General features: G+C 43.4%; 2 protein-coding genes and 1 non-coding gene across 4 annotated transcripts in view; 1 reads left to right on the forward strand and 2 right to left on the reverse strand.

Moving 5' to 3' along the window:
- Nucleotides 1-803, reverse strand: part of LOC147024348 (importin-7-like) — a 138,341-nt gene extending 137,538 nt beyond the window's left edge. Inside the window, exon 1 of the mRNA XM_085884175.1 lies at nucleotides 628-803. Coding sequence (XP_085740301.1) covers nucleotides 628-711 — 84 coding nt within the window. The 5' untranslated portion in view covers nucleotides 712-803. The remainder of the gene's footprint in view (nucleotides 1-627) is intronic.
- A 2,453-nt stretch (nucleotides 804-3,256) lies between these two features.
- Nucleotides 3,257-25,989, forward strand: TMEM41B (transmembrane protein 41B). Of its 2 annotated transcripts, none has more exons than XM_085884178.1 (8): nucleotides 3,257-3,407; nucleotides 8,634-8,716; nucleotides 15,737-15,854; nucleotides 16,059-16,187; nucleotides 19,495-19,588; nucleotides 20,733-20,837; nucleotides 24,176-24,314; nucleotides 24,587-25,989. In XM_085884178.1, the coding sequence occupies exons 2-8, from the start codon at nucleotides 8,653-8,655 to the stop codon at nucleotides 24,751-24,753; spliced, it is 816 nt and encodes a 271-aa protein (XP_085740304.1). In that variant the 5' UTR covers nucleotides 3,257-3,407; nucleotides 8,634-8,652; the 3' UTR covers nucleotides 24,754-25,989. The 2 variants fall into 2 exon arrangements, with proteins under 2 accessions (XP_085740304.1, XP_085740303.1); XM_085884177.1 differs by having other exon boundaries at nucleotides 3,258-3,407; nucleotides 8,634-8,725.
- LOC147024350 (U6atac minor spliceosomal RNA) lies at nucleotides 7,224-7,350 on the reverse strand. Its single transcript, XR_015059665.1, has one exon. It is a non-coding gene; the product is annotated as a U6atac minor spliceosomal RNA (small nuclear RNA).
- Nucleotides 25,990-26,065: the final 76 nt, after the last annotated feature.

Genomic DNA, 26,065 nt, shown 5'->3' on the forward strand with positions numbered 1-26,065 from the left:
CCTTGCAGCATTGAAGAAGATCGAGGAAATGGAACTTAACGTGGCGGTGCAAATGGCGGAGTTTGTTATTCAACGACAGCATGAACCCTTAAGGACAAGGAAGGAGCACATGTACAATTATATACAATTCACAGTATAGTAATATTTTGCGAAGCAACAAAAAATATATGAAAGAAGACGAAGAAGACAACAAAAATTTTAAATTTTTATATTTTTTTTTTCGCGGGTTTTTCCACTTCATTTTCACATTGAGACTCAGGTTTATGTTCGTCTCTGTCTCCACAACTCGAGAATACGTTAATGAATCTCCACATCGACACTTTACAATGTGTTTATGAATCACAGCACTCTCGCTCTCTTTTGTTTTCATCAAAACCCATGAACGAGGCGACGGTCGGTGGCACGCCTCGTCGTTTAAAATCGCAAAATTGTTCGTTCAACCAACATTCACGAATACTGGCAGTGGAAGTACAGTTCGTGAAAGGTTAAAACATTGTCGAAGATGTTCGTAAAACCTGAACAAGTATAGCGTCAAGATGAGAGACAGACAAGCCCGGAAGAGGCGAGAATTGGAGGGAAACAGGCACCTTCGGCACGACCGATCGGGGCCGACGGACGAACACTCACTTGGTTGAGCTCGGTCTCCGCCGCTTGCCTCAGCTGAGGATCCATGGTGCCCCGAAGAGCGTCGACGATCCTGGTTGGGTCCATAGTTGGTTTGGGACTCGAAGTGATCGGCCGAAAAAGAAGAAGAAGAAGAAGAAGAAGAAGAAGAAGAAGAAGAAGAAGAACGCGCGCACACACACACACACACACACACACACACACACACACACACACACACACACACACACCGGCGCGGTCCTCACTTCTCCGAAGGCCGTCAAGGCGCACCAAGGTGCAACCAACTGTTAAAAAAAAAGTCAACGTGAAGCGAATTTAATTTAAACGAAGTCCATGAAATTACGTGATTATGTCATATCTCTTTTGGATTTCATTCGTCACAGCGAAGAAACACCAAACAAGTACACGGTTTACTGTTTATAACCGATGATTTCTTGCCTCGTTCCTTCAAATTGCATTTTTTTTTTTTTTTTGCAAATGCGGCCGAGCTATCAAACGGCAATATACATTAAATAAGGACGATTACACAATTAGTGAGGAGGGAAATGTTGGCTGGATGGATGTTTTCAACGTCGAAACCGAAAATGTGTTCAGTCGCGAACGACACCGCCATGGTTGCCAGACGACGTACGAAAAGAGTACGTCCTCCAAAGATGCAAGCAGAGAATTTTTTTTTTTTTAAGCAAGCTGAAATAATGCGGATAAAGAGCAACATACGGTGTATTCATTGGATTATATTGCTGACCAAATCTCGAGCAAACAATAACCTATGCAGTACATACACTACAAGCCAGCCCAATATATATTATTATTATTATTATTATTATTATTATATATAGATATATTGTCCTAGTTTCGTGCGATTTCTCCTGTCGAGTTTATTTGGAGTCGTTCGATATTGAGACAGTATGCTGTCGTTTTCATTTTCAAGCAGGACTTTAAACCCACCTCGATCAATTGGTTTCTCGGTGTGCTTTTTATGAAATTCATACTTGAAAACCCTTGCTCACACAGGTAAGTCAATCCGAAGATGGACAGAATGCCAAATATATATCTTCATGTCACTGTAGGTTTCCGGAAAATAATTCCAAGCTTCGAACACAATTTGGACTTGTTTGTTAAGATCGTGCAATTGAATCCATCTGTGCTGAAGTGCCAGGGTAGATCTGTGCCTTTCTAGATTCTCGAGTTCGGTCACGAAATTTAGTGACTTCTGAATTTAAAATTATGATAAAGTTGCCTTTTCCTTTCTCAATTCCTGAAATCGCCCTGCGAAGGATTCCTGCATTTCCAGTATCACAATTTTTAGGTTCTTGGCATCAAGTTCATAGTTTGTCTCCTGTTTGAATTGTTTCAGTGATGGGAAATGAGCCAGCAAACCCATCTCCATGTCTCTCCCAAACAATGCTAGTTTTCACTCAAATTATAGCACCTCTTCTCAAAGCAAGTGAGCTGTGTTTCCCTTTGCTTGCAGCTTTCTGTTAAGGCAATTTAAAAGTGAAGTGAAATCTCTGCACACACACACACACACACACACACACACACACACACACACACACACACACACACACACACACACACACACACACACACACACACACACACACACAGTGTTGTGACGTTAGACAATTTTCTATTTATAGCCCTCAAATCAAAGGGACGGACGTGGCCATAAGTGTGACAGAAAACACAAGACAGAATAGCCAATTATATAACAGCGCGATGTCGCCGCGCTGTAAAAAGGGGGATTTTTATCGATCAGACTTGGGAGTATCGAGTTCACTGCTGAAATGTTGGTCGGGAGGGAGTCCCAATATGGCGGCCGCGTGGCTTCATCAGAAAGCGCACTGTCATTGGTGGGTGGTTCATCTTGTTATTGTACTTGCCACTACTTGGCTCAATGATCCAACTTCGACGGCCGTTGTTGCTGACATGACGAAGCGCCTCTCATAATCTCTTACGGAGCGGTTCGGCGCGTTGCTTGCAAAGCGGTTGATACGGAACAACTGGCTTGGAAATCAGTGGTAAGCTGCTTGCTAACGGAACACACCCCTGGCACATCAGGGGTGTGTTCAGCTACCAAGCAGCGAGCAAGCGCTGACACCACGTGGCGAACGCTCCACAACACACTTGGCAACTGAACACACTCCATAGTGTGAACAACACACTGACCCTCCCCCAAAAGAAAACAAATAACAAAGTCGGGAGAAAACACTGATTCTTCTATTTCTAAATTCGAGAAGTAAATTTTACTCCACTTTTATTATTAAAAAAAAAAAAATTAAAACGACGAAACACAATTGGTATGCAGGCGCACTTTGCACCGCTTTCACACCTATACACCGCCTGAATAAACAATTTGAAATTTTATCTTAAATTATTGTCCCAGCTGTCTGTTTGTTTATTTGTTTATTCCTGGAAAATTACTTCAGACAGGCTGTGTGTGCTTTCGACACACGACGATGTGCTTCCTTCTCCACAAGAACTGTCACGCACAACAACACGGAGGAGCAAATCGTATGATTTTTTTTTTCGTGCGGATCGATCATTAATCGCAAATAAAACTATTTTGCATAAATAGTGTAACAAAGAGAAAACGGCGCATTTTAAATCGAAACTTCACACGTCATCACGTTCCTGAGAGAAAATGTTCAATTCACACCCTCAGCTTACCTCACATCGGACACGTCACGTGATGAAGCGATCTGACTGAATAACCGGAAGTCTCCGTCAGACGTTTGGAGCCCAGAAAGTGATGTGCTGCCCGCGCGCGCTCGGCTGAGGTAAAAAAAAAAAATAACAAAGGATTGTTTTATTGTTGTTATTTTGAAATGATAACACGGTTTTTTTTTATACCGACGAATGTTATTTGGAGCGGAATAGCCAATGAGTAGTAATTACAAGGATAAGGAACAATGCAGAAAATTATTGTGCACTTATTTTGTCGATATCTTCCATTGTCTTAAACATCTCCATCATATCCCTTCATAACCGCCTCCTTTCGAATGCACTTGTGACCTCGTTGGTCCATTGGTCTTCACGGCCTTGCGGCATACCCGCCTGCTTTTCTGCTTGAGCATTCGTTTGTCTTTCACCAAGCCCAGATGGCAGATGTTTGTTATTTTTGCCAAATTGCAATACTATATTATTATTATTATTATTATTATTATTATTATTATTATTATTATTACTCGTGTGTGCCTGTCCTCAATGGCTGGATGTACTCAAATAAATCTGGAAGCTTGTGACGTCATATCAAACGAATAAGAATTGACGTCATCAAATGAAGAAGAATTGTGATGTCATAGCACGGTGTCCTGTCATTGGTTTGGTAAATAAATGGCCATAACTTGGGAAACAGCTGAAACGGATGAAGAAGAACGATATCAAACCTTGAAAAGGCACATACTCAGGTCCCCAGCGTCAATTGTGATGTCATATCAAACGAAGAAGAAGAATCATGATGTCAATTGTTATGTCATAGCACCTTGTCCTGTCATTGGTTTGTTAAATAAATGGCCATAACTTGGGAAACAGCTGAAACGCATGAAGAAGAATGATATCAAACCTTGAAAATGCACATACTCAGGTCCCCAGCGTCAATTGTGACGTCATATCAAACAAAGAAGAAGAATTGTGATGTCAATTGTGGCGTCATAGCACCTTGTCCTGTCATTGGTTTGGTAAATAAATGGCCATAACTTGGGAAACAGCTGAAACGCATGAAGAAGAACGATATCAAACCTTGAAAAGGCGCATACTCAGGTCCCCAGCGTCAATTGTGATGTCATATCAAACGAAGAAGAAGAATTGTGACATCATATCGAACGAAGAAGAAGAATTGTGACGTCAATTGTGACATCATAGCACGGTGTCCTGTCATTGGTTTGGTAAATAAATGGCCATAACTTGGGAAACAGCTGAAACGGATGAAGAAGAACGATATCAAACCTTGAAAAGGCACATACTCAGGTCCCCAGCGTCAATTGTGACGTCATATCAAACGAAGAAGAATTGTGACGTCATAGCACAGTGTCCTGTCATGGTTTGGTAAATAAATGGCCATAACTTGGGAAACACTTGGGAAACAGCTGAAACGGATGAAGAAGAACGATATCAAACCTTGAAAAGGCGCATACTCAGGTCCCCAGCGTCAATTGTGACGTCATATCAAACAAAGAAGAAGAATTGTGATGTCAATTGTGGCGTCATAGCACCTTGTCCTGTCATTGGTTTGTTAAATAAATGGCCATAACTTGGGAAACAGCTGAAACGCACGAAGAAGAACGATATCAAACCTTGAAAATGCACATACTCAGGTCCCCAGCGTCAATTGTGACGTCATATCAAACAAAGAAGAAGAATTGTGATGTCAATTGTGGCGTCATAGCACCTTATCCTGTCATTGGTTTGGTAAATAAATGGCCATAACTTGGGAAACACTTCGGAAACAGCTGAAACGCATGAAGAAGAACGATATCAAACCTTGAAAAGGCACATACTCAGGTCCCCAGCGTCAATTGTGACGTCATATCAAACGAAGAAGAATTGTGATGTCATAGCACAGTGTCCTGTCATGGTTTGGTAAATAAATGGCCATAACTTGGGAAACACTTGGGAAACAGCTGAAACGGATGAAGAAGAACGATATCAAACCTTGAAAAGGCACATACTCAGGTCCGCAGCGTCAATTGTGACGTCATATCAAACTAAGAATTGTGACGTCATAGCACCGTGTCCTGTCATGGTTTGGTAAATAAATGGCCATAACTTGGGAACCACTTGTCCGATTAATATCAAATCTTGAAAAGGCACATCCTCAGGTCCCCAGCAATATACCTGACAAGTTTCAATTTGATCGGACCAGTGGTTGTCGAGAAACAGCGGTCGTAGACAGACAGACAGACACACAGAGATTGCTGGAATTATAGATAGACTATTGATAATATTATTGGTATTAATTAATGTACAGTTTGTTACAGTGTTATGGTTGTTTTTATTTATTTTATAATGAGAGTGCCATGCCGTGGAAGGACCGGTTAAGCTGTCCTATACACCTCAACATGGCGTGCGTTTAAAACATGGGAATTCTTCTGGTTTCTTTGTAATTAATTAACATAATCGACTCGGGAGATCGTGCCGATCAGTTCAGTTAATCACACTCCACATCAGAAAGCTCCAGGAGAACTCCACAAAAAGCATGACACACACACACACACACACACACACACACACACACACACACACACACACACACACACACACACACACACACACACACACACACACACACACACACACACACACACACACCCACACACACCACTCTTTTTTTTGTACATAGACATGATGAATCGTGCCTTCTCTTGTATCCTTCATGCATTGACTTTCACTGTTTTCCTCCCTGCTCATCACTTTCTGCCTCTACCTTCACACCTTCCTGCAATAAACATACACTCACCTCATATTTGCTCCTTCAAGGTTTCCCATTTTTCTGATGTCGACTGCCCAGATGTCAGCTCTTTCCAAGGGAGCACATGTAACCCTCTTCTCGTACCCTCAAAATGTTCCTTCTCAACATGTAGCAGCCTTACCCTGCTATACCATGCTCAACATCTCAACAGTACAGTGGCTTGCACGGTGCTACGGTTACCTGTCCTCGGTGCTTGAAAAAGACCAAACGCATCAAAAGAGCCAGAAAATAACATTTGGTCAACCTCGAGATCGAACGATCAAACTTGTCTCCCTCCTTAAAAACTTGGTGATGCCTTATGTCTGTCTCTGGAGTAGTCCCCCTCTCTCACTTCATTCTCTACAAATGGCACCACGGTTGACTCCACTCGTGACAAGGCCTAGCTGGATACCGTCCACATACAACACCCAGCACACTTTATAACCACTCATGCATTCTTGCGTGGCCTTGCACTTATCCATTGAAATCTGCTTTTCCACATCCTCTTCTTCCTCCTTAGGTTGTTGGTGATGCATTGGTGCCTCTATTGGCAGTGGGACCCATGTCATCAAAGTCAATGGATTTGACAGTTGAATGAGCCATCTCTTCGGTGTCATTCCTCAGGGAGTCTCCATTATTATGAGATGCATTCCCTATACACCTGTCCTCTGACCTCTGACCTCAGGCCAATGCACTTACCTCCACCTCACCGATCAAAACCACGTCCTCCCCATATTTAATATTTTACTCACAGAATATCAAAGTAAAACATCTTCAGAAAAAGGGGATCGAAAGTCGCCTTTCAGAGGGCAATCTTGTTGGAGAATGCCGGGTGCCTTCAGCCAGCATGTACCATGATGCCCATACCAGCATCAAATAAATCATAGGAGTGATGAAATGCTGATAATTAATGAGTTCCCTTCCATGAAACTTCGACGCAGTACGAGGCTATTGGACTTGTCAAAGCCTGTGCTATAGTTGCCAATATATGGTTACTTGCTCGTGTTCTATCCTTCTTAAATTCTGTGTTAAGCAAGGAAGTAGCACAGGTAGTTTTTCAAGAGTTTGGAATGACTCTGCCAGGGTTCGAACCGCAAACCTCCCAGACTCGGAGTGGACGCTCTAACCATTACACCACTGAGTTTGTTTAAACGTGGAAGATGTCACGAGGTAAGTGGCAATGCCCTAACTTTCTAATGTCGTATCGGCCCTCTTTCGAGCCTCTTCCGTCTTTATCAAGGGGAGTGCTGACCTTCCCTGTTGATAAATGAGATATGCATGTGATGGTTTCCTTTCCTTGCATAACCTTGGAAGGAGGTGGGCTTGGAGGGAGGAGGTGATTGACGTGGGGGTAGAAAAGATCATTGTTTTAGATGGAGGTGAATGGCTGTCTTGAAGAACCGGAGGGAAGAATGAGATTGAAGAGAATGTGGAAGTTGGTTCCATAAGTGGGGGGGGGAGGAAGAGGAACAAATGAGTGGAGGTGAGCTGTAATTCTGGATTTTGAGTGTTTCACCAGAAGGGGGTTGCTGTTGGACCACATGCTTTTTTCAGAAACCTGGAGGGGAGGGTGAGACAAAGCAAGGAAAAGAAGCAGAGGGTGCAAGACGAGAAAGCATACGGTAGAAGACAGAGACCACCGACCTGTCTGTGATGCGAAAGTGAAAGTCCCATAGACTCTGCTCCATTGTCAGAGATTGCCATGATCTTGAAGGCATTGCTTTCCACGGCGTTAAGCTGAGCAAGGCGTGAGGCAGGGGAGCCGGCCCAGAGGGGAGAGCAGAATCCCATCAAGCTGTGGATTAAAGCCTTGTGGATAGGAGTTCAGGGTGCCAAGGAAGGACTTTATACGACGGATGTTGCGCAGTTGGCGACTAGCTTTGGAAGCCATGTTTGAAATGTGGTTTGCCTAAGAAAGATCATGACTGATAGACCGAAAAGTTTAAGTGGCTGAACTTCTTCAAGAGTAGATTGTTAATAAACTACATGGTTAAGAAACCAAGTGTTTGACTAGCTTATGATTATTTTTTTTTTAAAGGTCTGAATCGAGGGAAGAAGCTACAGCCTACCTGTCTGAAGGATGAGAGATGTCATGGCAGAGGGTCGACTCGTCAGCAAATCGATAGAGGATTTTCCAGAGATTGAGAAGTCGTTTATGAAGATCAGGAATAGGACTGGGCCCAGAACACTGCCTTGGGACACTCTGGCCTTGACAGCGAGAGGATATGAAAGGATTCTGGCGAGAGCCGCACGTTCCTCGCTTTGAAAGTGGAGGAAGTCAGTAAGCCATGTGTGGAGTTGGCCTTGGATGCCATCGGCATAACATTTGGAGAGCGAGGCAAAATATCCTTGTTTCGATCCTTGTTTTATTATCAGATGATCTTTGTTTCACCACATTGAACTTGGATCCAGACCCATTCATTTTCTTGAAATAGTTATTGTTTTAATTATTGAGTTGAGTAGGACATTTAAAAAAAAAAACTTTTTTTCATTGCGTTGTCTTGTGTAAATTCACAAAACAGAACCGTAAATGTTTTGTTTCCATTCTTTCTTCAAGGGCTCATCTTGGACAAATCATGCGTTTCTTTCTCATGACGCAGAGTCGGGTTCAGAATTCTGAAGCAACTGTGCAACTGAAGAGTAAGTTTGGTGAGTGAAGCCTTTATTTATTTATTTGTTCAAAACTGGCAATGTCAAAGGTCATTCTTTCATTGTTAAAAAGGTGCATCGAGCAGTGCTTGTGTTTGTTGAAATGAGAGCTTTCAAAAGCCAGTCATTTTACAAATACCGTACTTTGAAATTTGCTTGAATAGAATCCTTGTGCTGACAATTTAATTAGTGACTTACGATGGTGTTTTGACAACTTTCCACAAGCACGTTAATTATCCTGTGAAGCAAACGCACGTATGTGCTTGTAGTAGTGCGGATCGTGTGCTCCCTATTTTAGTCTATTGAAATGTCCATTCAGGTGCCATCTGAGCCAGACAAACTGGTGAACAACACAAACAGCGTCTGTGACTAGTTACACAATTAATCACTCACTTTTCTTTGTTTGGTGCAAAGTTCGGCATGGCCATGAAGGGAAGCACATGAACTGAGTGGAAAGTGTTCAACTTTTTTTTTGTATACCTTGGCGAGGCTCGTGTAAGAGCGAACACAACGCACAGCAAGGGGAGGGAGGGGGCATGAGACGAGGGTGGGAGTTTGAAGTTCAAAACAGTGGGGAACAGACATTAGGAGATCTGTGGAAGGGAGAGGGATGGGGCGGGGAACATGGGGAATATAAGATGGATATTACAGGGACTTTGAGGTCCCACTTTTTATAAGGGGTTTCAGGTTTCAGGTATAAATATAATAAATAACATCTCATTTTGTGGTGTGTGTGTGAGCAGGCAATGGCATAGAGGGACACGTGCATTACCTTGCATAGCAGCTGTTAGTGGTAATAATTGGCAACCAAGGAGGGAACATTGTGGTGCAAGTGTTTTGCAAAACCGCATGCCTCCTGAGGCAATGGCACCCAACATACAGTGATCCCCAGGCAGTTATTTTGTTCGGCTTCGTGCTGTTAGACCTTCCCCTCATGTCTACTGGATTAACGAGAGGAAGTGCGTTGCGTGGGTCTTAGAGCTCGGTCCAACAATTATATCTCTATCTTCAATCCTGATTTCCTTCCAACCCTTTCCTTTTATCCATGAGGCAAATCGAAGCAAGCACACATACACGACAGACACCTGTGCGGCCCTATGAGAGAATTACCACATGAACAGGCACACGCATGGCATGCCCTTTCATTCAAATCTGCATGCCAATTTACAGCGACGTCTTACCTTCCTCAACCTTTACTCACCAAAAGCTCATCACCTCGACCACCAACATCTCCCATACATGGGAAAAATCATCACGCGCCTCCTCGCACATCAGCATCAATACGGTTTGCCACCAAGCAGTGGCGTGGGGACAGGCCAAGTGCGTTGGCAGCACCAGCCGCGTCTCACCGGGGATGCCCCGAATAGGCGCGTGGGACGAATGCGATCCTCGTCCAGTCACCAGAACAGGGCAGGACGGGGGTCGCGAGGCGGTGTGAGGCTCTGGGTCATGTCGCGCCGGATGTGTGAATGAGACCGCTTCCGGCCCCAGGAGCCTGGCAGGGCGGGGCCAGGACCTAATGAATGAGCGCAATTTGGGTGACGGCACGTTACTTTGAGTCGTCACCCCATCCTTCGTTCAGGGCTTATAACTCTCTATCTCTCTATCTCTCTATCTCTCTATCTCTCTATCTCTCTATCTCTCTATCTCTCTCTCTCTCTCTCTCTCTCTCTCTCTCTCTCTCTCTCTCTCTCTATCTCTCTATATCTCTCTATATCTCTCTATATCTCTCTATATCTCTCTATATCTCTCTATATCTCTCTATATCTCTCTATATCTCTCTATATCTCTCTATCTCTCTCTATCTCTCTCTATCTCTCTCTATCTCTCTCTATCTCTCTCTATCTCTCTCTATCTCTCTCTATCTCTCTCTATCTCTCTCTATCTCTCGCTCTCTCGCTCTCTCGCTCTCTCGCTCTCTCTGCACTTCGTCTGCCTCGCCCACTTCTCTGCCTCCCTGCTCCACCCTCATTTCACTGCTCATCGTTGTCTGCCTGTCGCTGCATCTACACTCGGAGTTGATGTGCAATAGATGTTCTTCTGGGACCAGTGCGGAACACACGTTTCCATGAGCCCCGGCAAATTTATGAAGCAAGAGATAACGCGCCGAGTCTTGAGGTGGGATCGCTCAAGCGGAGTGTACTGGATTGCGTAGTCGGCTGACCGTGGACAGTTATTTCCTTAAATCCAGGTACGCGAGGCCGTTAGCCAGAAGGGAAGAGAGCAGATGAAGACTGTGTGTGTGTGTGTGTGTGTGTGTGTGTGTGTGTGTGTGTGTGTGTGTGTGTGTGTGTGTGTGTGTGTGTGTGTGTGTGTGTGTGTGTGTGTGTGTGTGTGTGTGTGTGTGTGTGTGAGAGAGATATAGCGCCTGTCGTAGCATAAGTTAAGATTGTAGAAGATATAACTGGATAAGTCTGCTTTTGTGAATTGCTTGCCTTTTGTTGCACCCCATTAATTCCTTGATATCCCTGCTGTACATATCATTAAACCCATTCACTGTGCCACATACCTTTCCTCGCTTAACTGTAAATATATGTTTTGTGTAGAAATGTTCCCAGCTTGTTTTCATCTTTTCCTTCATTGGTCCAGCATGGTCATATCCTAGTGTTATGGATTTTAGAATCCGGTCTGATGAAGGCATCCACACATGTATCCAGGTCCTCAGACAGTTATTTCCTTAAATGCATGTTCAGATTAGCCCCATCCCCATGTCTCATGGGATCTTAAATGTGATGTGTTGAGAAGGGTAAAGGATAGATCCCCTCTTATGGGAAGCTTTTTTTTTCTTTACGACAGACACGTTTACACACATTTCTTTTGTGAGCTTCGACGCCCGCCTTTTTGAGAGCGCACGGGTTGTCATGGTAACTGTGCCCCAGTGGGGTGGGGTGAGCTTGGGGCAGACGGCACTCCGTGGAGACGGCCCGGGGATATAAAAACGAGCTAGAGAAAGCGTGAGGTACATTCTGTGAGGAGAGACGTTCTGAGATATAAAAAATTGAGGAAAAGCGAAAGAGGGACTTTCTGAGAGGAGAGATAAGTTCTGAAGAGAAAAGCAAAAGGAGAGGAAAAGCAAAAGGAGAGAGGAAAAAGCAAAGGGCGAGAGAAGCGACCAAGAAGCGGGTGTCTGACCAGCGCCGAAGAGACAATTCGCCCTTCCAGTGCTTCGGCAAGCGAGCGTGTGGTGCGCGTGTGGGTATGATCAGTGCCGCCAACAAGTGAGGCACGGTCGGTCACTAACAACACCAGGGTCTAAACCCGTGACGGACGATCTCGGTGCCCTGCAGACTTCGACTGGCGTTCAAGGCTGCCCTGCGTGAGGGTGCACGGCAAAGCTTTTTTTAGTGATTATTTTTGTAAAGGGTGCACGTTTTGATGAGGGGTTCCATGTGGTTCGACGAAGTGATCGCCTGTGGGCAGGTCTTTCATCTGACCTGATCATCGAACAAGTTCTGATGAGAAGTTTGAAGACCAGCGGGGGGCTCACACGAGGGCGAGGAATGACAGAGCAACAACGGCTGGTGTAGCTACTATCAATGCCTACCTGTGCAGAAATAAACCAGGCAATGCAGGAGCTCACAGGTGTGAACTACAACATTGGAGAGCAGAAGAAGTGACATGTCCAAGGCAAACCAATCTCGTGACTGGAAGGACACACTATCAGCTCTTCAGTATTTACAGGAACGGAATCCGTTCAGTAGTGATCCACGTCTGAGGAACATTGCCACTGGAGTTCATGCACACCCCACCGTCAACGTCGATACAGCACATGCTGTTGGAGCCAAAATATTGAAATATATGGAAGGGAAAACACCTGCCGAGTACACATTTTAGAGGAAAGACCAAGTTGTCACCCTCGGCATGAAGTCATCTGTCAAGATTGATGGAGAGCAAGTCCAGGTTGACCCACAACTCCTCTTCCAGAGACTGATCACTGTTGCACAGACAGCAGAAGAACTGGAGTTGGCCTCAAATATGAACTGTGCAGCTATCCACCAGCCCTCTTTGATGCCTCTCTTCAGCTCCGAGAAGCACACAAGCCAGTCTTTGCTGATGCCATCTGGGATCTTCTTCGATCCGATTTCCCAGCCGATACCCCCAGTGATGGGCAACAGTATGTTTTGGATGGCGGGGCACTTGTTCAACGCATTCCATGGTCTCGTGGATCTACATACAGAGACATATGCCAGCAGTACACTGATTATGTAACAAAGAAGTAGGGAGATGCCATAGTCATGTTTGATGGTTATGAGAGTACCAACACGAAGGACATGTCACACCAGAGACGGTCTAAAGGGAATGCTGGCACTACTGTGACATTTACAGCTGACATGCGTCTCACAATGAAGAAGGAACAGTTTCTTGCCAATAGGCAGAATAAACAGCGATTCATTTTTATGTTGAGTGAAGAGCTTCAGAAGAAGAACTGTGAGACACACCATGCCTCAGGGGATGCTGATCTCCTGATTGTACTGAAGGCAGTGCAGTCTGCTACTGTCACCAACACTGTTAGTTGGTGATGACACAAATCCCTCGTCCTCCTATGCTACCATGCAAGCTTAGAATCCCATGACCTCTTCTTTTGTCCCGAGCCAAAGAAGAACACGAAGAAGCCTCGCATCTGGAACCTCAAGGCTACAAAGAAAATGATTGGTACGGACATGTGCAAGCACATACTGTTTCTACATGCAGTTCTTGGGTGCGACACGACATCTCGTCTTCATGGGATTGGAAAGGGAGCTTCCCTCAAAAAGTTCAAAGCAAACAACACATTCCGTGAGCAGGCCAAGGTTTTTGATACATAGCCAGCTTCCGTATGTGATGTGGCAGATGCAGGAGAAAAAACATTGGTGATAATCAACAACGGAAAGTCAACTGACACCCTGGACACCCTCCGGTATCAGCGGTACTGGGACATGGTGGCTTGGAGCTCCTCTCACGTGCAACCCCAGACGTTACCACCAACATCAGAAGCAGCAAAGTATCACAGCCGGCGCGTGTATCTGCAAGCCCAAGAATGGAAGGAATGTGCAGATGAACTTCTTCCGACAGACTGGGGTTGGCAGAAGTGTGACGAGGGTTTTGTGCCACTTCAGACATCAATAGCTCCAGTTCCTGAAAAGATGTTACGTGTCATTAGGTGCAACTGCCAGGCTGAATGTCGCGCCATGAGATGCACACGCAAGAAGCACAACATTGAGTGCACTCCAGCTTGTGGAAACTGCAGGGGCTCTGGCTGCACAAACACTCCCTGTGACAATGATGACGATGATGACGACATTGTCGAGTTCTAACTTTAATATGCTTGATTTTTCTCAACATGTATAGTAAGTTTATAATGGATGTACTTTCTGAGTTTAATGCGAATTTTCATTTTCATTTCGAAACCTTCGTCAGGCACATGTGATTGCCCCGAGTGGAATTGTGAATTTTGTCATGTTTCAATGATTTACATAATTATATTGTATTGCCATAGACTTGATTTCATCTTGTGTCTTCAACATTTCTTCTTTTTTTTTTTTGTCCAGGAGCCAAAATCAGTATCAGGTAAAAAAAAAAAAAATTTTGGGACAAAAAAATTGACATTTTTGGACAATAAAGCTATAATTTTTTATTTTACCCTCAATACATTTCACTTTTTTATAATTATTCTTGTATATCAATATACTGACCATAACTAGAAACAATTTGAATGCAGAAAAACATATTTACATATTAAAATTCAATCTTTATAATTTTCTCATTTTCCACGAAGCCGGGTGACGGCCATAGTGGATTTCCATGATTTCAGGACTTTCCCCCCGAAGAATCCCTTAGGACTTTTTTCCTGTCGCCGAGGACATATCCAGGAATCAAAATCTGTCGAGTTTGCTTTTGTTGCAATTTGTGTGAGGTCATCCGACATTTGGTCTGAAGGGCGTCGAGCCCAAGCATTTGGTTCTTGTGATTTAGGCTTAGATGACCACCTGGAACAGGTGACATCCACTGGGGGGCATGGTCAATGCATCGGGTTTATGTGTAGAGAATGCTGCAATTTGTCTTCTTGAAAGGCCTGTATGTTTTGGTTTGTGCCATCTTCTCTTCCTGCCTGATAAGATCTCAAGGGGACAGGGGATTGGAGTTTCGATACTCTTTTGTAAATATGGGTTTGAAGTGTGTGAAACCACGTAGGTTGGGACGGTAAGTTTAGTTAAGATGAACTCGAGACCCCCTCGTCTTCCACATCCTCTTCTGATCAATTGGATAAGGTAATTCGACAATAAATGTTCTTATTAAGGCTTCACCCTTCGGTGACCTTGGCAGGAGCCAAAGCTGTCTTCCAGTTCATTAGGTTTTCCCTGGAGGGGGATTTAAATTAGTCAAGGTGTTTATCCTCATCCAACAACTACCGGTGCCTTTCAGAGATTGATCAAGGTGGACCACACAACCGCTCACCATCAGGACATTCTAATTGGTGTATTAATCGGTCATCCATTTGACCAAACACTTACCTATTGGGTGTTAACCCCTCACCCTAGCGGGCCTGCATGCCACAATAGTTGGTGATAACAGCAGTAGTTGTTAATGAACATGTGTGGCTCTGGAGATGGGTTGTGAGACTAAACAATACTTGGTAGGTGGTATGTTCAGAGTTTCTCTGGTAAGCCTTGTGTATTACTGATTTAAAAAAAAAATACAGGTGTGTGTGTGTGTGTGTCTCTCTGTCTCGATGTACTTTAATATAGCATCTGTGTCCACAGTAAAATCAATTTGTGGGTCTGCACTGGTTCTCACATCTACTGTGTTCGATAATACCCCAGGTGAGGCTCTGCATTAAATGTTCTGTCTTGTGGGATAAATCTCGATCTATGCTTCTGCCTCCCTCGTAAGATGTTGATTCAATGAGACGTGTACGGAGGGAAATTGCTGTAAGGTTGTTTGTTTGAGCAGCGTGGGGAGTATCAGCAATGTTGCATTGACCTGAGCAAAGTGATTTCATTTATTTTATTATTTTCCCTGCTTGTGGTGCAGATTTATCAAAAGATGTGAAGACGTCAACACGAAAATCTTTGCTTCTTCTTCTCATAGTCTTCCTGGCCGCAGCTGCGCTCATTCTTATGATCTACAAAAACTTCCCTCCTCTTAAAGAGTAAGCTGCCACTTTTCCATCTGAAGTGTTTGGTTTGCATTCTTGAGTCGCACAAATGACTACGCCGTTCCTTTCCCCACTTCTCCCTCCCGTTGGTTTCTGTTGTTTAACAAAAACTTCAATGACTTTTAAATTGCCTCGAATCGTTTCGACAAACGGTTTATTCCAATGGCAGTGTCCCTGCACTTGCATGTTGTCGTGCAGGAATGAGCAGGAGAAGATCAAAGTCCCAAAGGATTTGGACGATGCGAAGGCCCTTGGCAAGGTTTTGTCAAAATACAAAGACACGTACTACATACAAGTGATGGTCATGTACTTCACAATGTACATCTTGTATCCTAATGGGTCACTGTTGTCCCGCGTCTGAACGAAGCGAATGGTTATGGGTTTGAAACTGGAATTCCTGTGACGGAACTACTGGACTACGACGTTGCGGTAGGTTCTAAGAAGAACGCTACGGATTTGGTTACCATGGTCACCGATTTTGAGTTGAATTTGTCGTGAGAACTCTCGCACGAGTGAATTGGGACCCCGATGAAGCACGACGTGGGAGGAATTTTAAATTCAACTTTGCGGATTAAATATCATGCGGAAAACGGGTGGTATTTCCTCTCGATGATTATTTACAATTGCAATGATGAGTTTGGTTTGTAATTCGAATCGTTGTAAGTTTGTTTTGTGATTATAATGGGATGGTAAGCTTGATTTAGGAGCATTTGTAATCGTGCAATACAACCTGGACGTATTTTGTTTGTGGAATAGGTGTGTGGAAAGGCAGCGCTTGATTAACAAGTGACATCGACACCAGAGGTTTGCAGAGTTCTGTCTCGCTCTATGGTTCTTATAACTTCTGAAAGAGTAGGTGAGCAATTGCCGGCACCATGGCCAACAAGAATTCCCAAAATTCCTGCCCTGACCTCGCATTCCCCCTGTCCCAAAGGAACGAAGCCCAAAAAAGTCAACCAACACCCCCCCCTCCACCAAGGGTGTCGCTATGCCCCTTAGCTGGGCATATGGATTAGTAGTAATAGTTGTCATGGTTATTATGCCTCATCCACCTCGTGAGGCCTTTCATTTTAGTGTGTCGTCAACACTCGTTTGACCGTTTTTGTGCAGACCATGTTTCAGCTGCTCAGTGTTGTGCTGCGAGGCCTCAAAAGAACTATGTGATTAGGATTTAGCTACCGGTGAAGTATCTCTACTTTGAAACTGAGGAATCTATCTGTGTTAAGACCCGTGTTGGTTTGCATTTGCAGACAATTTGAACAATCGGTTTTTTGTTGATATAAAGTTGACAAAGGAGTATTGTCTGCCACGGAACTGAGAGAATCTGACGTTTCTGGATGTTAGCTCTTCGTCGGAGCTCTTTTGCTCCTCTGAAGGGCTCGCGCCCAAAACATCAGCTCCACATCTCTTCCCACGGCAGTTAGCATACTTTTGTTCACCCTCAGTCGATAAAACCTCCACTTCCAAGGGTTTGTTTTTTGATATTTGCTGCCATTGTCGAAGTTTATTTTTTTTTCCAGGTCATGAAGTAGACATCTATATAGCAAGGGTGAATGGGTCAATTTATGGCCCACAACTGGGGTGTGGTCCCCACCTCAGTGGCATGACTTTTTAACACCCTTATCCTCAAGAGCTTTCCTTATCCTTTGGCATTCCTCGTGGCTTGGCTAATGTCCGCTCACTTCGCACTGTTTATGTTACGGAGTTCTATGATAAAATGTTTTGGAGGAACGATGGTTTTAACTTCAGTTTTTTTTTTTGTAGCAGGTAACGGGAGTGTTCCTTTCGGTTAAAATTGTTGTCAAAGGACGAGGTATAAATACGAGTTCCCTTAAGAGGAAGAGGCCATTAGGTAAAAAGAGCAATGTGCAAGGGTTGCCCACAAATGGTGAATTTATCTTTTTTATTTTTTTTTTCCATGCTCTATTTTTTTTTAATTGCTGAGCATCAAGCGAGGATGCAGCGCATCCCATTTTAGATGTCTTTGGTACGACTCGGCTGGGGTTCAAACTGTCAACCTTCTAGACTCTGAACTCACGTTCTAAGCATGACACCACTCTGACTGTGGTAATAAATCTAAGATTTGTATGGTTTCATTATTCAGCCACTGAATGAAGTCACAGATATGGACTTGCTATAATTATTTATTGTAGATGGAAATTGGTGCGCACCAACTTGATATGCTGAAACTGAAGTCAATTGGGGTACTGTTACGTTTGAGCGATGGGACGGTCAGTTGTTAGAAAATGAGGACTAGACCCCCCGTTTGTGTTTGAGTAGATTATAGGACTTTTGAACCCCGTATTAAGGACACGTGGATAGTGACAAGTCGTCCTGTTTGGATTTGCACCTCTGGGTGGCTGTGTAACCTTTAGTGGCTCAGAAAGGTTACGGATGTCTCTTCACGTCTCCAATGTCGAGCTGGACGAGAGTTACCTTCGTATTTCAGTGACCACACCGCGGCACGTCGACCCATTCTCTCTTCCCTCTCCCCTCATGTTCCAGGGAAGAGGAAGAAGCTCCAGCAGGGCAGCCCCTAATTGTTAACGAGCCAGGCGACACATGATTGGTCATGGTCCGATTAGGCCTGGATGATGCTGCTGCTCGGCGTGGGACAGCCTGTGAGTGGTCAGGAGGGCCGACATGAATGCCTCGGGGGTGGGGGGGGGGGATGCCCTCAGCGCTCGCGTGAATGCATGGTAGAGACGGTCAGAGAGACTTTTGATGAGAACACCTGACTCACTGAGCTCGCAGCACATCCTGCTCCACAAGCTGCTGCTGTTGAGACCTCGATCCTTTCATGCCTGTGATTTATATTTCGCTCAGTCTTGTCGGAATGGTTGTTGTATATGTGGCATCCCAGGGGGTTTTAGTTTCCCTTCCTGTTGCTGCGTATAGTGATTACTGGTGAGCAACCTCGTCCTTAAGAATGGGATAATTCCTCCAGGATTACAGATGTGATACTTCTCTCAGAATTTGTGTATTTCACGAGGACTTGTAATAACCACTCCCACCAGCAGCACAACTATGCGGTACATGTTTACGTCAAGAGAATTGAAGTTCTCCCCTGACCCTGAACATTTAGACACACTCATTAAATTTCAAAGCAGCCACCACCGCTCGGGGTGTTTCTCGCCAAATGTGGCCTTAAGCTGGCCATCTTCGCGGCAAACGACTTCATCGTGTGAGATTCCCTCTGAGCATCGCTTACGTTTTTTTGAATGGGGGGGGGGGGGCGTCGATGTGACAGTACTATCTGCTCAGCTCTGATAAAGTTTTAACCACAAAGCAAAAAGCAATGATATCAGATGGCATCTGATCCCAAAGGAACACTCATATGACTGACTTTCTTTGACCAGCGATCATAGAGGAACTCGTGAGCATCACGTGCAGGCCAAAGACATTATTAGACATAAGTGTATCTTTACAATGTAAGAACATCAGTCAAGTGTACTGTTGATGTAACCATGGTGAAAATAAGATATCGACAGTTGTTGTTTATGCTTCGAGTGTTTTGTTCTCCGACCTCATTGCTCCACACGAGTAGTGAAGGACCAGGGTTCCTTAAAAATAAATAAACAAGAATACCATGATGACTTGTTACAGGTTTTTCTTCACCGACACCAATGCCCAGCTTGCAGACATTTGCCATTCCTGGTTCAATTTTCCTCAGCATCTTGTCTGGTTTTCTTTATCCTTTTCCTCTTGCACTTTTCCTCGTTTGCCTGGTAAGGAATGACTAACACACGTTTTTCTTCACAATTCATTCAAGACGGTTACCAGACTTTGATGCAGAATTGTGTTAAAATGTTCATCGTAAGAAAATGAAATGGTTGAGTGGGAAAGGGGAAGGAACTGTACTTTGAGGACAACATTTAACGAGAGGCATTAATGATGCCACGCAACTATTAAATATCTGCACCAGATGCTGAATGCTCACACTTTATCATCTAGTTTTGTTGCAAACCACATATCGAAAGTTCCCATCCCTTGCTTTGCTTTGAATCAAAGTTTCGATAAGAGGTTGGTGTTGTCATCAAAATTGTCCACTCACTTGTAGCATTGTTTTGACAGTGTATGTCACACGTATAACCAGGTTGAACAGTTTGCGTTTTGTATCCAGTGATAGGCCGGATCTGTATCCAGACCCTAACCAAAATCGAATTAGCTTGTTCGTGTCACCTACCCAACTCGACCACCAAGTTTTTCCATCATCCATTCACAACATTTTGAAATATCATGCTATATATAATTTTGGACCCATTTCTCAAAGGTGAAGAATTACTTAAAATATATATATATATATATATATGAATCAAATCGATTTGTCCTTGTCACAAACCCAACCTGTCCACCAAGTTTCGTCCAAATCTGTCCACAACTTTGAGATATCCTGCTCACAGACAGTGAGCTTCAGTGGCCGAGGTAATAACGGACAATAAATTTAAGTAGGATAGATTCAGATACTCACCAATAGTTCCAATAAATTTCTTTCTACATATCCCATCGTTCAGACGTGGCAGAAATACAATCAAAACAGCCCAAGTCATGGGAGAAGTCACCCCCGCACACGACGTGGTCACAGCACCTCATTCAAACCCATGTATAATCAAGTTTTATGCAGGGTCGGGAAATTAGCATTGCATTTATGCCCATGCATATAAACGAATCCACGTTGCAAAAACCTGCGTTGGATGATGCTTTGCTGTAGTTTTAATATATACTATATATATATAATTTTTTTTTATAATGCATTGATTCCATGACACCACAGTTGCATCTTGGAAAACACATTTTCAACTCCATTATGCAATTCAAAGTTGTGATGAATGCTTCACTAAATGACACTTCTTGTTTCTTCCTGTTGAGCAGTGCTCTGCAATTGGTGCATCTTTCTGTTACCTACTTTCTTACTTCGTTGGAAGACCGATTGTGCACAAGTACTTGTCGGAAAGAGTAGCCTCCTGGGCCGGGCATGTATGTCGGTGCACACCTCACTCCCATCCTTGCATTTTGTTTTGCCAGACAGATGTTGCTGCCATTTAAAAATTATTTTTTACAAAGAAAAGGCTTTGCTATGTTGGAGGCAGCTACGTATGACTCCACTGAACACCATCATTGCCTCTTGTCAAGGACTTGCTGCTTCAGATCTCAAAATAAAGAAATGCCATCCAGTTCCAAATTTAAAACTTTTAGACAACCACAAGTGTGGTTCTTTAAAACAAAAGCTGATAATTTCAATGCAAGGAAGTGCAATATGATTGAAACTGTTCCTGACTGGGAAGGTATGAATCAACTGGGAGGGAAGTCCTTATTCAGAGCAAATACTAAAACCCAACATTGGTGTCTTTAAATATCCCTCATCAGACATGTCAAGGAGAAGTACAAATAAATATTTTTCAGACGAGGAGAGAAATTTGAGACCAAAAAACAAACAAACCCCTGTATACATTAGAGAAGAACATGAATGCAAAAATTTGACAAATTCAAAACACCTACACGACAACTAGATATCTGCAATCACAAAGTGATCGCCAAGGATGAGCTTTCCCCGACCGTGAAAAAGTTAAAATGTTTCATCGGGTCATGACCTTATAATTAGGTCAAGGTTTAAATTTCAAACCTGCAATATTTTATTCTCATCGATACAAATCTTCATTCTGAAAATCCCAGCCTGATAGACAGTACGTAATTTGTGAGACAAGGGAGAAAAACCTAGATGTTGGTTTAGTACTCTTTGGGGTGGAAGACGTTGACCTTTAATCCAGAGGAGTATGATGTATATGGTTTAAATGTAGCTGGCTATCTAACGCAAGCTCTTGGCTATCTCATGAGGGTATCTAATGAGCTATCTGCCTCAACTGCATCTGGGATTGATTTTAATTGGTTTATGGATCATGTTTGAGTCTATCTTTTCGCAACTGTGTTGTAAATGCACTCCAGAGCATAATCGGACTGCTCACATAAATTTTCTCTTTCTCTCAAATGTATTCACCCTTTAATTATTCTGTCAAGACGAAGTGTCAGGCAATAATAATCAAAATAAATTAAATAATATGGATACATATCTTCAATATTGTGACAAATTCGTGGTTTGAAATCTTGATTTTAGAGAGCTTGGCATTGATTCAAGTGGACTCGTACTTTTGCATCCTACTGCATGCTGTGACGTTCACGGGACTTGAACGGTCCCGCCAACGTAGAATGAGCCGAAACGATGGAGGTGATTTATTTTTTATAACCCAAGGATGGCAGTTTTAATCGCTCTCCATCAAACGGGACGAGGAAGGTGGCACGAGTCGCTTTTCACTGAGTTAATAATGTTTATTTTTCTAACGAGAACGATAATAAGACTCGGCAAGAGGAGGGATCCGTGGGCGATTCGACGAAAGGTGGGGTGGATTCGGGCGTGGGGGAAAACGCAAACAATTCCAACGGATATACAAATCTCAAACCCTCGAAGGCGACAGGTACACACGCACGCGCGCGCGCGCACGCACGCACACGCACACACACACACCGTAGCTAGTGGTCAGGCTTGCCCGTGGTGTCGACGCAAAAGTCACTGGATTGGTGCCGGATGAACTGGCGTTGCACCCATCAGGGGCAGGAGACACGGTGGTGCAGCGGTTCCGTCAAACCTTCCATGCAGAACCGCGGTTCCCGGCCTGTGAGCTCCAACCAGCCACCGCGGTGTTTTTTCCTGGTGTTGTCGACCTCCTGGTGTAAGCCCAAGACCGCTCACAGCCACCAGGGAGCCAGTTCTAGCGCCAAGATGCAAGCAGGAGAGGGAGGCAGGTCTGCCCACCGTTCGGTCCCGTACTCCGAGCCAGCAGAACTCGAGAGCCAACAGAGGTGAGGCACGAGGCACGACGAATCCAGGAACGAGCAAGCGCAGCCCGAGAGAGCTCTGAGAGACCCGCCTCGACGAGAGCTTTTCTTTCTTACTTCTCCCCCTCCCCTTCCAACCAGATTGCTTTTGTACTCCAGAGTCCTCGTCACTTCCAATGGAGCCCTTTTATTGGCCCTCTGCCTGTCGCCTTCTGCCAATCATCATCCAGGGGGCGGAGCCATCATCAGCACCGTTCTGACACGTCATGGCAAGCCTACTGGGAATACTACTTGGGAATACACATAAACACTTACCCTAACCCGTCTCCCTATTTAATTACGTGACAATTATCATTTCCCCCTTAAAGAAATGGACATTTACGAGACAATTTATCACCACTGAATTGCTACTTATTACATCGAGATCCTGGTACAACTCGAACAGCATGGCATACCTAATTAAACATCTTAATTACCCTTTGAATGCATACCCCTCCCCCCCCCAGACATAACAATACATTAGTATCTTGAATTGTGTCCTTTGGCTCTGACATCCTTGAACCCATGAGCACGTAAAAATCCATGATATTCTGCATGACAACCTGATGCAGATGTTTCTTGGGAGTAGATTTTGTTGCAGCATTTTGCGTGTTATATGGGAGAGGTCAGCTGTTCCACAGGTCTTGATCCACGTTCCCAGAAGTGTTCGATCGTGTTCATGTTAGGACTCTGTGGTTTCCAGGAAAGAAGCTCGAGCCCATTCTGTCTCTTACAGGCAGAGGTGTTTCAGGACGTACGGCATGTGGCTCCGACTTTCTGCAGTGAACGTGTTCCATACTAGAAAATATCTCACTGGTATACAAGAAACCCACTCAGCACTCACTCTCTCCACAAGTCATCTTGCAGTATGGAACACATTTACTGCAGGAATATGGTGCCACATATGCTATATGCACAGAACTGGATGTGTTCATGGGTTCAGGCCTCTACAGTGCCAAAGGACAAGCCAACAAACTTATTTCTTTCGTCCTTTTGATTGTGCTCATATCCGTTTCTTAAAATAAAGTTTCTTTACGATTTGGGGTGTTACTTTGTATATGCAGTCAAAATTTGGGATGCATGAAATGCGTAACTTTGTTTTTGGATTTGTTTTTGTTTTTTTTTTTTGTATTTGTTTTTTTGTTTTTGTATTTAACTTTTTTTTGTATTTAACTATAAAATTTGTTTTTGGATTTAACCTTCGGTGTCTCGGTGTCACGGGTCAAGACGGAAATTTTTTTCAACTCAAAATTTGGAGTTCAACCTCTGGAGTTGAAGAAAGTTGTAATTATTAATTTTATGTAATTTGAGTCTTATTTGAATTGAAGTCTTGTACATAAGCGACGCACCAAACTCCCTCTCCCACCCCTACCCTATTCTTGATAACTTAGTATGTAACATTTCATTGCCTTTTTAAAAAATTAATAATCGTTTATATCTTGCAGGTGAACAAACACAAGGAGCACTTATTAAACTACATAATTTTTCTGAGGGTTACCCCATTTCTTCCTAACTGGTTCATAAACATCACTTCACCAATCATTAATGTCCCTCTTGGAGTATTCTTCACTGGAACCTTCATTGGTAAGCAAACAAATTTTGTATCTGCTTCGCTCGTCTCTCGATAATGTGTTGCAACAGTGGAAGTATGTTAAACATACTGACAGTGGCATGGGTTGGTCAATGTTGTTGTCACAGTTTACATTAGCCTGAATAGATCACAGCTTGGGATGAAAAAAGGTTGAAATGAGATAGTGGTGAGCTTCTGGGAGAATGGGACTGGATAAAAATTTTAAATGTACCTAACATTTGAATGATTGCCTTTTTGATAACAATATTATTGTTCTGTTCCATAGGAGTGGCACCACCTTCATTTGTTGCAATCAAAGCAGGGACGACGCTGTACCAGCTCACCACAGCTGGTGATGCTGTTTCATGGAGTTCCATTTTCATCCTCATGGCATTTGCATTGCTTTCATTACTTCCAGTGCTTTTCAAGAAACAGCTGAAGAAATTCGATTGAGTTGCTGAAAGTGCTTTTCCTGACCAATTATTCTTCTGAAAGATAACTGATAATTACAACAAAAATGAAGTCCGAAGATGAATTGAGGAAATGGTTAAAAAAATATATATATTTAATTTTCTTGCATTTGTCTTCTCCATTTGTGACTATTCACTTTTAGTAAGAAAGGACGAGAAGTAAATAACTCTTGCTTGCATTTCGTAGAACATAAAACTACTGAATAGATATTTACATGAGGTTGCAAGTAACTGAGGTAAGACCTGAGACAGTCATATGTTGACTGCAAATAAATCTGTGGGGAGGAAAAAACAGATATTGAATCCACCATCTTGGTTAGCCAGGTGGCACAGATATTTATTCTGAGTCAAGCTCACCTATTGCCTCTACCTCTTATTGGTTGATAACAGATAAACGATGAAATGAGGGAGCTTCGGTTGATTGTTGCAACACAGTTCGGTACGCAGCAGTTTACTTTCGACCTGTTATGTGCTGCATTGTTGGGGAATGCAATTATTTGGAAACCAAGATGTCGGATTGAACCCCAATTTTTTTATTTTATAATTTTTCTGCAAAGCTTTCCTTATGATAAACAAGTGACATGAATGAAGGCAAGGTAGATTCTAAACATATCAATTACGTTTAGTGGTCGCCTTCAAAGTAATCTCCCACGTCACTGTCATGCATCAAAGCACCCTTGGAAGACGTCGTCTGAAAAGGCCATTTAGCTCATTGATCGCAGATCACTTCTGTTGATGCAAAATGAGTTACTTTCATTGGAGTTTTGGGCGTCTGTCAGAACGGAGCAACATTCTCACTCAAGACATTTTCATCCGTTTTGGCACTTGATGGGCGTCCTGACCACGCTTCATTCATGCACATCCATTCTCCCTTCCGCAAACCTCTTAATCCACTCACATGTGATGTTGACATTGTCTTCTCCGTACGCAAGCCTCAACTTGTCGAAAATGGCCACGCCACTTTGGTTTAATTTTACCGAAAACTCGAAGATTCTCTGTTGCATAAATTTGTCGTTCATCTTCAGAACATGAACGCAACATTTGTAATTTTAACGAAACTCGCATGCAGCTATAAAACAACGGATCGCTACAATGGCTACACAGTACTGACAGGAAGATTACGCTGCACACAAATTACAAAACTCAAGCCAGTGCTGCTACATAATCGAGAAAAGAAAAAAAAAAACATCAGTCCTGGAACTTTGTCAGACCTCATGTGTATGTGTGTGTGTGTGTGTGTGTATATATATATATATATATATATATATATATATATATATATATATATATATATA

Source organism: Eptatretus burgeri, chromosome 6, assembly GCF_056783735.1.
Source record: "Eptatretus burgeri isolate ZD-2024b chromosome 6, Ebu_testis_v1, whole genome shotgun sequence".
NCBI lineage: Eukaryota > Metazoa > Chordata > Myxini > Myxiniformes > Myxinidae > Eptatretus > Eptatretus burgeri.